At 37.2% G+C, this 18721-nt stretch overlaps 1 protein-coding gene across 3 annotated transcripts; it reads left to right on the plus strand.

Annotated features, from left to right (window-relative positions):
- The first annotated feature begins 420 nt into the window (after window positions 1-420).
- On the plus strand, window positions 421-15577 carry LOC104227541 (pyruvate dehydrogenase E1 component subunit beta-1, mitochondrial-like). 3 transcript variants are annotated; one of them, XM_009779798.2, is made up of 16 exons: window positions 510-637; window positions 777-859; window positions 944-1010; window positions 1091-1159; window positions 1244-1324; window positions 1434-1460; window positions 1568-1630; window positions 1727-1813; window positions 2930-3055; window positions 12180-12313; window positions 12399-12471; window positions 12552-12617; window positions 13467-13505; window positions 13623-13747; window positions 14199-14313; window positions 14999-15577. In XM_009779798.2, exons 3-16 carry the CDS (start codon window positions 960-962, stop codon window positions 15077-15079), a joined length of 1137 nt encoding a protein of 378 aa, XP_009778100.1. In that variant the 5' UTR covers window positions 510-637; window positions 777-859; window positions 944-959; the 3' UTR covers window positions 15080-15577. The 3 variants fall into 3 exon arrangements, with proteins under 3 accessions (XP_009778104.1, XP_009778105.1, XP_009778100.1); XM_009779802.2 differs by lacking the exon at window positions 777-859 and having other exon boundaries at window positions 421-637; XM_009779803.2 differs by lacking the exon at window positions 777-859 and having other exon boundaries at window positions 434-563.
- The last annotated feature ends 3144 nt before the right edge of the window (window positions 15578-18721 follow it).

Here is an 18721-nt window from a genome sequence, read left to right on the forward strand (position 1 = left end):
TAATTGGGAAAAAAATAGGAAACAATTTCACCACATTAAATCGGTTGTTAAAAAAATGAGATTTTTTGTTGTTTCGAAACAATAAATTTAACAAAACAATTAAAACAAATATTATTTTGGGATAACAATACAATATGTTATAGTAATGGATAATAATCATCAAAACAAGCTATAACTTACAAGTGAGGCTTGCTCAGTTGGTAAAAGCACCTCCACCTATGACCGTTAGATCATGGGTTCGAGTCACCATGGAGGGGAAGCGTGGAAAAAATACAGATCTCCTAACTTGGGAGGGGTTTTAAAAAAAAAAAAAGAAGCCGTAACTCTTCACAGGCGCCAAGAGCGAGTCAAAATTGTAACGCTCCATGGATCTTATGGTCCGCCCCCTCCTTAAGGCCGCCAATTGGAGACTATTTTACTAACTAAAATTAAACAAATAAGGAAAGCAGCTTTTGGCCATTTTTTTTATTGTCTTCTCCTCTCTCTCTCTCGCGCAATCAAAAGTATCACTTTCAATCACTCTCTGCTTCTTCTCTCTGCCATAGCCAACAACTAACTAACAGGTTCATTTCCCTCCAACCTCCCACCCCTTAAGAAAATCCAACGTAAAATTCCAGCGATTAATTGAAATTTATCGGTATTTTCTTCTTCTTATGTAGATATATATAATTTTGTCTGCTTGTTCGTGTGATGATCGTATGAGTGTTTTGTTAGATCTATGTTACATTGACTTAATTATTGGTAATTTTAGTCTTTTTTTTACTAAATTTTTGTAGACTTTGAATAATTGTCAGTGCTCGCTTTCTTATTACTCTTGCTGAACCCTGGTACAAACAAGATAAATAAAGGAAGAATATAGGTTTGATAAACCTTTCTTTTGTTTTCACTGATTTAACCTATTGCTTGAGGATATGTTTGTGATTTTTATTATGTTTTCTCTCAGTTAAGAGGAAGTGGATATGTCTGGAATTATAAGTCGAAAATTGGCCAGCAGAGGCATTTCTGCTTTCGTGAGTATTGGAGTTAATTTTTTTGTAATAGATTCAGATTTCATTTTTCTGAAATTTTTTAAATTGCGTTTCTGGTTCAGAATATAAACCAGTTCTTACGGGAAAGCAGGGTATTTACATCTAGAACTTACTCTTCCACTGCTAAAGAGGTGATTTCTTTTCCTTTAATTTTGTCATGCAATAATTTAATGTTTAGTTTTATTTGATAGTGAGTGCTTTAAACATCTTTGCAGATGACAGTGCGCGACGCTCTAAATTCTGCTCTTGATGAAGAAATGTCTGCAGATCCTAAGGTCTTTATAATGGGGGAAGAGGTATAGTTGTAGCTTTTTAAAAGGTTCTTAAAATGCATTGTATAACCATTCAATGTTATTTTTTAAATCTTGATCAATAAAATATATATTCTTTATTCTGTTGACTTAGGTTGGTGAGTACCAGGGAGCCTACAAGGTTAGATATCTTGCACAATCTCAATTGTTGCACTAATCTCCTGTATTCATCACATTTGATAATCTATATTTATGCCTGATCTTTTTTTTGCATTATAAATCTCCCAGATTTCAAAGGGGCTTTTGGATAAATATGGTCCGGAAAGAGTTCTTGATACACCGATCACTGAGGTTGCTCCTTGTACCCTAATAATCAAATAGATGTTCTTTGGCTCTTCGTTGAACATATATGATGAAGCGGCTAAAACGTCTTATGTTCTTTCCTAGGCTGGATTTGCTGGAATTGGAGTTGGTGCCGCTTACCATGGACTGAAGCCTATAATAGAATTCATGACATTTAACTTCTCCATGCAGGTTGGACTTTTTTTTCTCTTTACAACACTGTTTTTCTTTTCTTAGTGATCTACTGAATTATTTGTCAAAGATGTAAAAGTCATTCACATTGTCGTTGAATGAAACAAATGTAGCACACAACTGTATCAGGGGTGGGTGGTGGTGGTGGTTAGTGGGTACATCTGTGGGTGTTTTTAAGTAAGGTTTAGGATAAACAAAACTTGCAAATACGATTGGTTCATGAATCAAGATTAGTGCGGAGTTATTTTCTAGTAAGATGTGGTGTAAGTTGTTCTTTTCTTTGTTTTGTATTTTTGCTGATTGAATGAAATGTGTTGCTAATACAAGCAACAAAATGCTCTAATAAAAAAATGATTTTAAAAAATTAAAGCAACAAAATGCCAAAGGGGGAGGAAACTTTAGTTATAGTCTTTGAGGACAAAAGATTCTGTCTTGGTATTTCAGTTCTGAATTCGACAGACCACCTACTCTATTGAAAGCAAGCTGCTATTGCTTTCTCTTCCGTGTACTCGTGTTTTCTCAGGGAATGGATGCCAGCTATTGCTTTCAGCCACTGAAATGCTATCAACAAGCAGCTGCACTGTAAGGAGGATACAAATTTTAAGCACTTAAGCTAGAAAGTTAAAAAGGGCACTTTTATATTTGAGGTTGATACCAACTCGTTATAGTCCAACATTTCGTCATCTCCAGCTTTATAATGCGTGACACTACAGCTAATTCTTGAGTGGCTGTATTGGTTAATGGGCTAATCTATTAAATACTTAAATGGCCTTATGGTTTTTTCAGTAGCTCTATTTTATTTACAAATAAGTATAAATGTTTTCTTATTACTGTTGTTTTGCGAGCATTGAGAATTTTTTGTATTTTCTTATCTAACCAAATTGACATGCTGCAATGTATTCCCTCTCTTTGTACTGACATGTGTCTGTAGAGCTTCTAGAATAGCATATGACAATGTCATTTCTGTCTGCAAATGTTGGCATGGATTCTGGTTAAGTCACTGCATGTGGAAAATCATTTTTTATATAGGATTTGTAATATTATCATAACTTTGGGGTTATTTATAGCACTTGTCCTTGAGTCCAGGCATATAACCTTGCTGGTGCTTATTTGCAGGCAATCGACCATATTATTAATTCTGCCGCAAAATCCAATTACATGTCTGCTGGTCAGATATCAGTGCCAATTGTTTTCAGAGGTCCTAATGGTGCTGCAGCTGGAGTTGGTGCCCAGCATTCTCAGGTATGTCTTTGAACTGACATGGGGCGTGCACTCTGTTTTGTTGGTGCTGTTGTAAGAGTTCACTGAAGTTAAGTGAAGTAAGCTTAAGCATCATGTTGTTACACTGTTATAAGTTATTACATTTGATCTTCTGTATTTATCTCATCTTGGTGGTAAAAGTATGCTATATAAGCTCATCTGTTTCCAGATTGAATTTTTTTTCTTTGTATGCGGCAATAGGCAGAAATAAAGGGAACTTTTCATCTAAGATTCATTAAGATTGTGTTTTAACATTGCCTTCAGTTAATCAATTACATAGAACACACTTGAACCATCATTTGAAGCACCATCGGTTAATTGCCTGCTTGGTTTTAGGGACTGATCAGGTTGCAGGCGCTAGCTTATGAATGAGGATGCTAGAAAGTTAGTTGCAAAAATAACATCTCGCTGATATGATAATGGAATTTTCTCCTTCAGAGAGCTATATTTGTTTTTCCAAGAATGTCCCAGATTTCTCTTTTTGTACTATCACAGCAATTAGTATTAAAGTAGAGAGGGTTAGTTAAAGAGAGGTTGGTAAGAGATGAGAGTGTGGGGACTGTAGAGACAGGGATAAAAAGCGTAGTTCCCGGTGTCATAGTTTACCTTTCTATCTTCCCCTCTCGTGACGTTCCCTAAGCTCTTCCTTCCTCACTTTTCACCCTACTGTTTTAGAGGCTTCTCTTCTACTATCGGGAATCGTATGGGTGAGGAGGGAGCTCTAAGCGTATATACATATATAAGTCTGGGTAAGCGAACATTGACTGGATGGGTAGCAGCTACTATCATTATACCAGCCTAAGGTTGTTTGTGGAGGTAGGTCTCTTGTGTAAGTAATTCTTTGGTAAAGCGAGGAGCTATGAAATTCATATTGGGTATTTGAGTTTTAGAAGCTGAAAACATATACTGGATCAAGTAAAATATGCAAAACTTAAGGTAGAAGAGTAGATATGCTTTGTTAGATAGTTGATAGTTGTGTAAATAAGTATAGTCCCACATGGAATAGGATTAGTGTATGAATTGTGTATTGTTATAAATAAGGGTCCTTGTATTATAGTTAAACATCAATAATATATTTTTTTCCTGTGATTTCTGACATGGTATCAAAGTTCTATTCCGGGAAGAAACAGTTCACCGTGCAACTTGCATGGCTGTTTGCATCAAAGTCACTATTTATCAGTGTTGTACACAAATCAACACCACCACAAGGTCCGCCGTAGTCCTATGACCTAACCCCATCAAACCCCACCTGAAAAATCCTCCCCACGCGCCGGATAGATAGGAAATTTTCCGGCGAGATCTGTACACTCGCTGGGCGCGTGATCCCTCTTCCGACCAGATTCCGACAAAACTTCTTCAGGACAGCTTGCTCACACAGTGATTCCGAGTCCACCTATACTATTTCCTACAAATTCCGACAAATTTGGAATTTTTCGGCGAGCTACCGTAACTTTTCTGGCATGAACAATATTCTGTCCAGTTTGAGCAGTGCTTTCTGGAATTTCCTAGTTTTGTTGGGATCTTTTGAAGCTATTTTCTTGACTTCTTGAAGTTGATTACGGATTTGGTCAATTAGAATTCACTTCAATCCAATAATGTCTTTCAATTTAGATGCGTTTGGTTCCAAAAATAGTGGAGTTGGAAATTCAACCTTTATGATTACTTCTGAACCCCTATTTGGGAGTTCAAATTATTTAGCTTGGGCTTCGTCTGTCGAGTTGTGGTGTAAAGGTCAGGATGTTCAAGATCATTTAATTGAAAAGGCTAGTCAGAGAGATGAAAAGGCCAAAACACATTGGAAAAAATCGATGCTCAATTATGTAGTATCCTGTGGCGGTACATTGATTCCAAGTTGATGTTTTTGTTTCGTCCATTCCAGACATGTCATTTAGTTTGGGAAAAGGCTCACACTTTATACACTAATGACATATCACGTTTTATGATGTGATATTGTGGATGACAATTTGAAGAAACATGAATTTGATATGTCTGCTTGAGACAAGTACAGGCCATCATGGAGGAATTTGAGAAGTTGATGCAGTTTTTGCTAGTATTGAAAGGCAACAAGAGCGATGACAGAAGATGTTTCTAATTCTTAAGCTCGCTGGACTACCTAATGACCTTGATTCAATACGCGACCAGATTTTGGCTCGTCCGACTATCCCTACAGTTGATGCATTATTCTCTAGATTACTTCGCCTTGCTGCAGTGCCAGTCACATAGTGATCTTATCATAGACAATCGGTCCTCTATTATCGCATCCCAGACAGTGAAAAATTGGACATCTTAGACTATGGAGAATAGACGAGGAGGAGGTTGTTTTGGAAGGTCTCGACCCAATCATTCTTATTATAATAAGCTTGGACACACTCGTGAGGTCTGTTACTCTTTGCATGGTCGACTACCAAAAAATGCTCATGTTGCTCAAACCAAGATTGTAGGTAACCAGGGGTTTTCTTTATCTGAATGGGAATATAATGAGTTCCTACAGTATTGAGCTAGTAAACCGACACCTCCACAAGTAATCTTTGTTGCTCATACTGATACTTTGTTGATGGTAATTCCTTTGCTTGTGTTTCCCAGTCTACTACTCTTGAACCGTGGGTCATGGACTCAGGCACCTTTGATCATATTTTTGGTAAAAGTTAACTCTTGCCAAATATTGTTTATTCATACTCTCTTCCCAATGCGACTCTAGCCAATGGAATCCCAACAAAAGCAAAAGGAGTTGGACAAGACGACAAGCTAATCCCTTATCCTCTGTCACATTAGATTCTGTCCTTTATGTCCCTGACCGTTCTTTTAATCTTGTATCTGTTAGTCGATTGACTCGTGCCCTGCATTGTGGTATATATTTTATTGATGAGTCTTTTGTTATGCAGGACAACAGTACGAAACAAACGATTGGCACAGAGTGTTAGTCACAAGGCCTTTACTACGTTAACTCACTCAATCCCTTCACAACATGTCCAGTTACAAATCCTCCAGAGCTAATTCACAGACGTTTAGGACATCCGAGTTTATCCAATCTTCAGAAGATGGTGCCCAGTTTGTCTAGTTTGTCTATATTAGATTATGAGTCGTGTCAACTTGGGAAACATGCTCAAGCTGCCTTTTCGCACAATGTTAAGAGTCGTGCAGAGTCTATTTTTTCTTTAGTTCATTATGATATATGGGGTCGTAGTAGAGTTAGTTCAACCTTAGAATTTCGTTATTTTGTTAGTTTCATTGAGGATTACTCAAGATGTACTTGGATTTTCCTAATGAAAGTTCGTTCTGAGTTGCTTTCTATATTCTAAAGTTTTTGTGCTGAAATATAAAATCAGTTTGGCATTTCTATTCGCATCTTTCGCAATCATAATGTCTTAGGATGCTTATGCTCTCAATTTAGCAGTTTATGACTTATTAGAGAATTATTCGTCAGCCGTCTTATCCGTCTACCCCTCAGTAGATAGGGTAGCATAGAGAAAGAACAGACACTTCATTGAGATTGCTCACACACTTCTCATTGAGTCCCATGTTCCGCTGCATTTTTAGAGTGATGCAGTTTTCACGACTTGTTATTTGATTAATCGGATGCCTTCATCTTATATTCAAAGTCAGATTTCGCATTCAGTATATTTTCAGTCACCCTTATACTCGCTTCCCACTCGTGTGTTTGGGAGCACATGCTTCGTTCATAACAACTCTTGAAAAGGATAAGTTAGCTCCTCGTGCTCTCAAGGGTGTCTTCCTTGGGTATTCTCGAGTTCAAAAGGGATATTATTGCTACTCACCTGATCTTCGTAGGTACCTTATGTCAGCTGATATTACATTTTACGAGTTTCACCTTACTTTACTTCTCTGACCACCTTGATATATTTGAGGTCTTGCCCATACATCTCTTCTACATCCTTAGCCATAGAAGTATTACCCATACCGACTGTTGAGGAATCTAGTGCTACTTCTCCTAGATCCTAGCCACAGGAACACCACTCTGGACTTATCGCCGTTGTCTGTGTCCAGCATCAGGCCTAGCTAGTTCACATCCTGCACCTGGCCCTGCTCCTAACTTGTCTCGTCCTAGTTTACTGATTGCACTTCGAAGAGGTATATGGTCCACACTTAATCCAAATCCACATTATGTCGGTTTAAGTTATCATCGTCTGTCATCACCCCATTATGTTTTTGTATATTTTTTGTCCTCTATTTCCATCACTAAGTCTACAGGTGAAGCATTGTCTCATCCAGAATGGCGACAGGCTATGATTGACGAGATGTCTGCTTTACATACGAGTGATACTTAGGAGCTTGTTCCTCTTCCTTCAAGTAAATCTACTGTTGGTTGTCGTTGGGTTTATGCCGTCAAAGTTGGTCCGGATAACCAGGTTGATTGACCGTCTTTGCCAAAGGGTATATGCAGATATTTGGGCTCGATTATACTAATAGTTTCTGTCCCGTGGCTAAAATAGCATCAATCCACCTTTTTTATCCATGGTTGTTGTTCGCCATTGGCGTCTCTATTAGTTGGACATTGAGAGTGTTTTTCTTCACGGTGACCTTGAGGATGAAGTTTATATGGAGCAACCATCTGGTTTTGTTGCTTAGGGGGAGTCTAGTTGCCTTGTATGTCGTTTGCGCCAGTGACTTTATGGTCTAAAATAGTCTCCTCGAGCCTAGTTTGGTAAGTTCAGGACAGTTATTCAAGAGTTTGACATGACTCGTAGTGAAGTTGATCACTCTGTGTTTTATCAACATTCTGCTTCAAATCTTTGTATTTATCTGGTGGTTTATGTTGACGATATTGTTATTATCGGCATGATTAAGATGATATTACTAAGTTGAAAAAATATCTCTTTCAACACTTTAAAACTAAGGATCTTGGCAGATTAAAGTATTTTCTGGGTATTGAGGTCGTTCAGTCTAGCTCAGGTATTGTGATCTCACAATGGAAGTATGCCTTAGACATTCTTGAGGGGACATGAATGACAGGTTGTAGACCTGTTGACACTCCTATGGATTCGAATTCTAAACTTCTGCCATGACAAGGGGAGCCGGTTAGCAATCCTGCAAGATATAAGCAGCTGGTTGGTAAATTAAATTACCTCACAATAACTAGACTTGATATTTCCAGTCATGTGGCTGTTGTGAGTCAGTTTGTGGATTCTCCCTGTGATAGTCATTAGGATACTGTTGTCCGCATTCTTCGACATATAAAATCAGCTCCATGCAAATGGTTATTGTTTAAGGATCGATGCCATGAGCAAATCATTGGATACTCAGATGCTGATTGGGCAGGATCACCTTTTGATAGACATTTTACATCTGGGTATTGTGCTTTAGTATGAGGTAATTTGGTGTCTTGGAAGAGCAAAAAACAGAATGTAGTTGCTCGGTCTAGTGCAGAAGCATAATATCGAGCAATGGCTATGGCAATATGTGAGCTAATTTGGACCATACAATTGCTCAAAAAGTTAAAATTCAGTGGAATCAGCCAGATGGAACTTGTGTGCGATAATCAAGCTACCCTTCATATTGCATCAAATCCAGTATTCCATGACAGAACTAAACACATTGAGATTGATTGTCACTTCGTCGGAGAAAAGATACTCACAAGAGATATTGCTACAAAGTTTGTGGGCTTGCAGATATTTCACCAAGTCCCACACTGGTCTTCATATTAGTTACATATATATAACAAGCTCGGTACGTATGATTTGTGTGCATCGGCTTGAGGGGGAGTGTTAGATGTTTAGTAGTTGTGTAAATAAGTATAGTCCCACATAGAATATGATTAGTGTATGTATTGTGTATTATTATAAATAGAGGTCCTTGTATTATAGTTAAACATCAGTAATATATATTTTTCTCCCGTGATTTCTCACATGCTTAAAGATACTAATATTAAGTGAGAGAACTACAAGTGTTAGGACTAACGAGTAACGGCCAAATTATAGCTATTTGCTTTTATTTGTCTTGTGGCTTCATTGGTGTATGCCTTGTAATGCCACCGAGTATCAGTGTATGTTGGTCATTATTAGATGTGGCAAAATGAATATAATTTATAAGAATCTGCCCATATTATCCTCTAAAAAATGGGTTGGATCCCTTATCCACTAAAAGAGGGTCAAATATGGGTCAACTCATATTATCCGCTCAAAAAAATGGATAACCCGCGTGTCGAAAATAGATTTCACCCATCGATAACCCAGTTGGCATAGACTTGGTTGACTTTTTAGAATTGATCCTTTGTAGATTTGCCATCTTGGGCACCTCTACTATTGAGATTGCAAATTAAAATGCAAAAGTCAAGCTTTTGTTTCTTTTTTGTTTTTTGTCTTTTTCTTCTCTTTTGTTCTTTCTTTTTTCTTCTCATTTTTGTCATAAGCTAAAGTTTAGATCTTAACTGGGTGTAATTCTTTTATGACAGATCTTTTTTTCTATTTTTTTCCTTGAGCTAATCTTTTTTTTTTTTTTAAAATTCTTTTTCATAATTTTTTGATTTATTCAGATAAAAAAGTTTAAAATAAGAAAATGTCCCGTACATTTTTGGGATGGTATATTCTAATATTATGTATTAAAGTGGCTCTGCATATGAATTTCAAAGGAAAACATTACTGAATGAGCTAAGTTGTTATCTATATTACTAATCTTTGGACACACGCGAACTCCATATAGGATTACCCATATTTTAAGTGTTTATCATAAAATTTAATGAACACAAGAAGTTGTACTCTTTTTTACTTTGAATGTAAAATTGATGTCGATTATGTAAATAAATTATGAAATACATCATTACCATTGAAGAAACATGTAGATATTATTACAAAACAAGGGCAGCTCAGTGCATTAAGCTCCCGCTATGCGCGGGGTCTGGGGAAGGGCTAAACCCTAAAGGTCTTTTGTACGCAGCCTTACCCTGTATCTCTGCAAGAGGCTGTTTCCACGGCTCGATATTATTACAAAACAAAACTAATTTTCAAGTGTACTAACTAAATGTTGATCATGAATAATAATATTAATTTTGATTTAAAGATCGTTATTAAAGCATCTATATAATACAAGGCAAAGAGTGATTCAATCTTTGCAGAGATTGCCTTCTTCCTTTAAATGAAACACCTAATAAAATGGAGTAAATATATCTCCTCCTTTGCATAAATGGTGTATTGTGTATGCATTTGGACAAAAAGTAAAAAATGAACATTCAAGAAGCCATGGATATCCATATTATCCGTCGGTTAACCTAATTTTTTATCCGTATTAAATATTGGGGGAGGGGAGGGGAGGGGGTGGGAGGTCGGAAATTTCCATTTCTGGCTAACCCGTTTTTGACCCGCCCATATTCAACCCAACTTTCCCGTTTGCTGCACCTAGTCATTATCAATGGATTTTTATGTGTGTATTCCTTAATCTATGCATTTGACCCTTAAAGTTATCTTTATAATGTAACTTGTGTTCTATAATGTTTGAGAAGCCTTCAAATAACTTTATGCAAAAATAAATGCTAGAGCATGATCAGACTGCGATAGTACTCAAGCCACTGCTCGGGAAGACGGTATTCGCTGTTTTGTGGCGTAGCCATCCTGACCCCTAGTGTTGGTCTTCAAATACGCCTTCCATATATACATCATCAGAAGTCTTAGTTATGAATCTGATCTTCTGAGCCTTTTGAACAGGCACCAGCTTATAGCCCTTTCCTGCGCTTTTGCTCTTTACCTTTGGAGAGAAATGCTATTTCCTTATATATAAAATTCTAATGATTGACATCAGGAAACTGCTTTTTTGAAGTAGTTGAATGGTTATAAATGAGCTGTTAATGTGTGGATGGAGTGTTGTGCATCAATCTGATGATTGACATTAGGACATTTGAACAGCACCCTGGCTGTGTACTTCTGAATAACTAACTTGGAAGTACCACCCGCTCTGCTGCATTAGGTGTGGAATGGAGATAAGGTCATGGCTTAAAACCCAAAGTTACTCCAAAGCAGTTCTTAAAGTATGGCTTGCTGTGTGCAAGATCTTTTAAATGTGACTTGCTATAGATAATTTTCTTTATCACCATATGAGGAATAAGCTAATTTGTAGTCTAATTATCATTCTTATAAATTGATGGAACAATGTCGCTAGTGAAATAGGAGTTTCTAAAAATTATTCAAAGTAACTGGAGGTCAACAAAGTCCAGCTAAGAAAGTTTTTATGTTTCACTTCTGGTTGTATAAACAATTCTGAGAGAAGATCTAAGGTCTGTCTCAATTTCTGATTTCTGAAAGCAGAGTTTCTTGAGTTTCCCTGTACCATAAGAATCTTTACCTTGGTGCATCATTGTCCTGCCCCAGGGATTGCAACAACTGGACACCTTTCTCTTCAAACTATTAAAAGAGAAAATATTAGGTCGCTTTTCCCCTACGTATGATGCCTTTTATCTTGCATCTCGCTTGCAAGATGGAGATCCAATTTCCATTTTTATCAATGGTACCTTCTTGAACTTTTATGCATGATTTCCTCGGCGGAAACATCTTTTCTGTTCCTAATGAGGAAAACATGATATTGATCATAAGGGTAGGGCTTTGATCTTTGATAATTAACAGGAGCTCTTTTTCTGTACCCTATTGGCAAAGAAAAAGAAAAATATGAGAAAGGAGATTCTGCACATATGAAGGAAAAAAGCAAGAATAACAAAAATCAGACGTGGTCGATGCATCTCCTAGACCTTGGATTTCTTTCCATGTACATCCATTGGCATGCCTTCTTTTGCTTATTGGGTTTTTCTTGAAAAATAATTCACACTTTGCTGGGGTGGGGGGTTTTGGGGAGGGGGGATGTGTGTTCTCATGTGTATGTCATACTTAACTTTATCATCTGAAGTGAGGCGCAAAACATGTTGAGTGCTTCACCTTGCTTAGCGGGCGCTTCTCTGTCGTCATCAAGGTTCCAAGGCATAGTTTTCCTTGCCAATGAGTGTAATCCTAAAGAGGCGACACTAGACAATTGATATTTCACTTTATCGTAATTCTTTTTCAATTTTTTAAACACTCATCGGATCTTAGAGCTTCTTTGCGCTTTTTACTGTTTGATAACACTGATTATGCCCTATACTCAATATTCCTTTCATTTATTACTTATGCAGTGCTATGCAGCATGGTTTGGTGCATGTCCAGGATTAAAGGTGCTTGCTCCATACTCTTCTGAAGATGCTCGTGGCCTGCTCAAAGCTGCTATCAGGGATCCAGATCCTATTGTTTTTCTGGAAAATGAGTTGCTGTGAGTTACTTTATTGATTTACTTATTCGAACTCTGGTGTTTACATATCATAATGTATCATCGTTGTGTGACTTGCATGATGCAGATATGGTGAGTCTTTCCCTGTTTCAGCTGAATCTCTTGATTCTAGTTTCTGTCTTCCCATTGGAAAAGCCAAGGCAAGTTCTACCATGTGTATCATATGTTTCTTTGTATCATCGATATGTGGTATTGTTCCTTATATTATAACCATTGGCAGATAGAACTTGAAGGAAAAGATGTGACAATTACTGCTTTCTCAAAGATGGTCGGCTCTGCTCTTAAGGTTTGTCTGGCCTTTCTACCTAGCACTATTTGGAGCATTTCCGAAGGAACTCCAGCATCAGCCTTTTTGAAAATACTTTAGTGTTACGCTGATAATTGATTCCTATTGAATTATATGTGAATAAAGATAGCCAGTGTATATGCATCTGAATAGATGTTTAACAAGTTGGTAACAACTAATGGACCGCATGAGCATATATACATATGTGAAGCAATCCTAGTTCCAGTTATTTTTAATGCTGCTTGATAATTATGGGGACTGTTATCAAAGACTTGAATTATGTGACAGCTTTGGACTGTGTCTCTCTTTTTTATGTGGCGATATCTAACTGTGACCATAGCAATTCTGAATTATCAGAAAGCCCATGGGTTTTCAGCAGCTAGTTTGCTCTTTGTTAGGTTGTGTGATGAAGTGTTTATCTGTATTTCTGAGCTCTGAAACTTTAGATTCTCGACATGCATGCCTTTAACATTTGGCTAATCCTCTCCTACAACTTATGTTCAGTGGCAGATGCACAATTTATGGTACAGGTTCGCAAAACCCAGTAGCTTTGGCTGGATCTTATATATGTGTCGAGAAATCACTAAATATGTACATATAATAAACTGCGTACCCAACAGCATAAATGGGCCATGGGTTCGATGGCAAGCTCAGGGTCGTTAGAACCCATAAACTTCAAATTCTGAATCCGCCTCTGCCCTTTGCCTATGATCTGCTTTTTCAGCGGGGAAAATTTCATAAAAAAAATTGCTTGATTTGGTGGTAGATATTGCATTAAAATAAATGGATGACACTGTTTTTAATGTTATAATCACCAATTTTCTTATGTATTAAATCTAAATTTTATAGGCTGCTGAAATTCTTGCGAAGGAAGGAATTAGTGCTGAGGTAACGTGTTCGGATTTTGGTTTTGGTTTAAATCTTTAGTCTATGCTTACAAGGTGTCTGTTTCTTTATACTAGTTTCCTTTAATTCCTTTTTTTTTTTTTTTATTTTCATGTACAGGTTGTAAATCTACGCTCAATCCGACCGCTTGATAGATCCACAATTAATGCATCTGTCAGGAAAACCAACAGACTTGTAACTGTGGAAGAAGGGTTTCCACAACATGGTGTTGGCGCAGAGATCTGGTTGCCTTCTTTATAACAATCTTAGCTCCCTATCCTCTTTTCTATATCTATTTCAGATACTTCCCTCTCCCCTCCCCACAACAAAAACGAAAAAAAAGAACTTCCTCCGTTTTAACTTTCAATTTATATGACATACTTTCCTTATTAGCCCGTTTAAAAAAGAATGACACATTTCTATATTGGAAACAATTTAACTTTAAACTTTCCGCTTCATCCATTTTACCCCTAGTGAGAAGATTTTATAGCTATACAAATGTTATGGCCCCGCAAAGCTTTTACCCTTTAAGCTTTTAGATCATAAGTTTCAAAAGTTTTCTTTTTTTAAAACTCCGTGCCAAGTCAAACTACGTCATATAAATTGAAACGGAGGGAGTAGCTAAAAGAGCTTTTGTTCCATTTTATGCTGCTTTGTCGAAGAAACTTACTTGATTGCATTTTTGTCTTGCATTAGTGCATCTGTGGTTGAAGAAAGCTTTGAGTATCTTGATGCACCAGTTGAGAGGATTTCAGGGGCTGATGTTCCTATGCCATATGCAGCAAATCTCGAAAGGATGGCTGTTCCACAGGTTTGTAGTTGAAGATCATCTTCTTTTTCTTACATTGGAAATAGGTGTGTTTTGTTAGGGCTTGGCCAGTTTCTGTGTGTTGTCTTCAATTTGGTTCTATTATGACTATTGTGATAAAAATGGAAAATATGGCCATTAACTGGGGGAAGAAAAAGATATGACCCAACATGATTGGGCATTCTTTCTGGTCTTTGTATATGATTACATCAATCAATGATGTAGAAGGTTTAGTGTCTTATGTGTTCTGATAAGCAAATCAGCTGTGTACTGATACACCTCTGAATCAGTTGGCCTCGAATGTGGCGTTCTTCCATATATCAGAGGACAATTATTTTCGACCAAGCTCAGGGTAAATGAGGCTGCTATTGTCATACGGAATTGGGGTAGTGTACCAGTCAAAGAAAGAAAACAAAGAAGAATTCAGAACACATTATTGAATCAGGAGTATATGGAAGTTCGCAAAAGTCTATTTTATCAATTCCAGAAAGAGGGTCATAATCATACATGCACATATTAAGGTGCTTGAAAGTTAAAGAAGGAATAAAATGTGTTATTGGAGATAGACAACGGATATCCCAGAAGCTCATGGGGAATATTTCTTCCCATTGATTATTGGTTGAATTGCATGTCCAAGCTGATGATACTTTTTCCATTTCCTTCTGAGTATTTGAATTTGATGATGCAGGTTGAAGACATTGTTCGAGCAGCAAAGAGGGCATGTTATCGATCAGCACAAAAATCAGTTCCTATGGCCGCAACTGCTTAGGCCCCCCAGCACTTGCTTGTTCTAAGAATTTTATTTCATTTTGTGGATAATGATTCTTTATCCGCCATCTCCAGGAAAGTTGACCATGAAACAACAAGACTGACTAGCTGAAGGGGCGAGCTACAGTTAAAATCATAGAAAATAAATTTTGCTGGTTCTTTACTTTTTCTCTTTCCTCTCTTTAGTGGTACATTGGTGAATGTTTTTGTTAGACAAATATGCGAACAGTTAGAAGATAAAGAAGGAAGTCCAAATGCATATGTTAGTTGTTTACCCATAAAAAGGTAATTTGTATACGTGGTTTATAGACACGTAAATTAAGATGATCTATCGGAATCAAGGATAAAACAATAGAAATGAGAGAAAAAGAGATAGCTTGTTAATTCTTGTTTTTCCTGTTTCTACGATGAATAAAAGCCCATATTGATGATCACATAACGTTGGGAGTGATGCTGAGATATTCTATAATGACTATCCTTTTAATGTTGGTTTCTCCAATTAGTGCCTTTCAAATTTACTTTTTCGATCTTTGTGCCTTAGAATTTGCATAATACCGGTGTCACGTCCCAAACCTGAAGAGGCGTGGCCGGCATCCGATGTCATACTCGGTCCGAGCGTACCACTCTGTAACTGTGAACTCTGGAGGGGTGATCCTCAACTTATGCCGATGAGGCTATGTTCTGAATCGTCTGAAAATAACGCCTCTATCATCTCTGGGGTAAACATATCCAAAGCTGATATATATAACTGTGCAGGCCGGCGAAGCCATGAATATCTACTGATATACAAAATATACAGGACTCATCTACAACCCTCAAGAGATAGCTGAGCTGTATCATGGTCGCGACAGGGCCTCGACCTACCCATTAAACCTGTATATATATAAAATGGACTCTGCCTGTTGGGAGGGTCTGTCCAACTATCAATCAAGACCTGCAGGCATGAAATGCAACGTCCCCAGCAAAAGGGACGTTAGTACGAAATAATGTACCGAGTATGTAAGGCAACATAATAACTGAAAACTAAAACTGAACTGATAATATAATAACTGAAAGTACCTGGGAGTCAAATACAATTTGAAAATATGCTTACCTGTTGATAGTGACTCATCTCTCTCAATATAGTAAGTAAAATAGCTATCCGGCCCTATAAGGCTCGGTATGTGTAACTGCTATGCGATAGTAGGCTCGCTGATAGGCGCTCGACCATACTAGGCTTTGTATCTCGGCCATTCTGGGCTCGCTCATAGACGCTTGGTCACAATAGACTCGATATATACCTTACCATCTGATCAGAGGTTGCCCGGTAGAGGCCTGCCCACCGATTATAGCTCGATGGTGGTGAAAATACTGTAATACTGTATATATATAGACCCTTTGCTCTCTTGACTGGAAAAAGACAATACTCAATTGAATATAAAGTCCTGATAAGAGAGAATACTGTAACTTATGAGACTAGTATAATGTATATAAATTCGGGAGTATGAACTTCTCTTTATGCCTCGTTATCAAACACATGTAGTTACGGGATCATGCCAAAATGAAGGAAAGGTTTAGCCTTAACATGCCTAACTCCATTGAGTCCTTAATACATTCCAAGCAATTCTTCAAACAACTAAACTCAATCTACCACAGCATAAGGAGATTCAAAATCAGTGTTGAGTAAAGGCTAAGTCTGCAACTTAAACTAGTAGCTCGTTTACGTAAATTTGGGCAGCATCTTCCCTGTAACAAAGCCCCCCTCCAATACTATATACCAAAAAAAATAAGAACACAATAAAAACAACATGTATGCATCATTTTCCAACATTATCTCCATCACAATATACCAGAAAACAACCTACACACCCTAATCACTCCATACATAAAACGACAACCAAAGAAGTGTCAAACAACCTAAAAAATGTAACGACGAACGATCATCCCACCATTCCGTCATTATGTGGTGTTTCGCCACACCTTTTCTCCTCCAAAACTCCATAAAACATCAACAAAAGAGGCCAACACGAGTGGACTACAAAACAATCTACTAAAAGTGAAAAAATCAAACTCACGACGTCCGATCACCATCCAGTGAGTTCTAACTATTAGGAAACGAATTTATCAACCCTCCTTGACATTTATATGCTTAAATACAGAAATTAGGAATTTTCTTAACTATGAAGTACCTTCCCAAAACTCAAACTACAAAGAAAACGAGAGGCGATATAACGATACATACGTCGTATGGATCGTTCTAATGTTATCGCTTCTTGATTTCATACCCAGGACGTTAATCTTCTATGGAACCCTTGTAGAGATATTAAGGGTAAGTTTTTGGCGGTTCTCTGGTCGAGTTCGATGAAAAATAAAGAGAAATACGATTTAAAACCCTATATATATATATATATATATATATATATATATATATATATATATATATATATCAACTTTTGAAAAATCTAAGAGGTGCTAGCTTGGCACCCTAGCATTGACCCTTCTTCCGACGCTTATATCTTTTTATCCAGATGTCGTATGAACCAACGATTAAGAGCGTTAGAAACTAAATTATAAGACCTTCAATTTGGTATTAATATGTCCCAAAAAGACCTCATATAACACAAAATGTATTTCTCAAAAAGCTTTTGTGACACACCTACTTGTCACCTATGCAGTTTGTGCAGTTTTGCAGTCTTGCAAAACTGCAAGTATCTCTCTACTCCTATGTCGTATCGATTAACGATTTAATGCGTTAGAAACTAGACTCGTAAATCTTCAATCTGGTAGGTAGATCATCCCCTAATTCCAAGTATATTGGGAGAAAATATCAGCTACATTTGACCTAAGTTTGAACACATTTATGAATGTAACTTGTGATGACATTTTCCTACTTTTATTCCACAACTCGCTTGACTTCAAAACATAACACATGTCTATCATACAACTAAATAACTCATAAAATAATCTCCTTATAATTTTAAGTACCTTATTCTCACCCCAAAAGTATATGTTATAACATTCTCAACTTGTCGACTTTTGACAAAACTTATTTTCTTCAATTTGTTTAGCTTCTAAGCCTTCCAACCCTCTTGGTACTTGGTATTCATGATCTTAAATATTTGTAACCTCCATGGTAACATGATTAACTTACTTTATGTACTTTCAAAGATTATCTCATTTATGAGCTTACATCAATTGACTTAAGACGTACTCTTATGTACGAAAACATAGGGTGTAACATCATCCCCCCTTTGGAACATTCGTCCCCGAATGTTGACTGATGCATTTATCAGTCTCATAACCTATAGCTCTTACGAATACTTTAATATTTTCCTTGACATCTAGGAAACTATTTTGTGAATAAATCTGAAGGCTATAACATTCCCCCTTTTAGGCCTTTTTCTCACACCACGACTTGTTGTCGGAATTCTTCCAATCTCATAGCTATTGCGACCTTCTGTCATGCGGCCTGTATGACTTTGTCCTTGTATGTGCACCTATGCAACTCTTCTGTCATTTTTTCTCCAGCTTTTAGCCAATCTCTAGGCCTCACTTTGGGAACATATACATAACTTTGACAAGCTGTCCCTCTGGGCATCTATAGGTGTACTAAAGTTCTTCGTTCGGTACTTTGTCGAATTTACGAATGTTGCTATATTTTGTT

This window comes from Nicotiana sylvestris, chromosome 10 (assembly GCF_000393655.2).
Source record: "Nicotiana sylvestris chromosome 10, ASM39365v2, whole genome shotgun sequence".
In the NCBI taxonomy this organism is placed as follows: domain Eukaryota; kingdom Viridiplantae; phylum Streptophyta; class Magnoliopsida; order Solanales; family Solanaceae; genus Nicotiana; species Nicotiana sylvestris.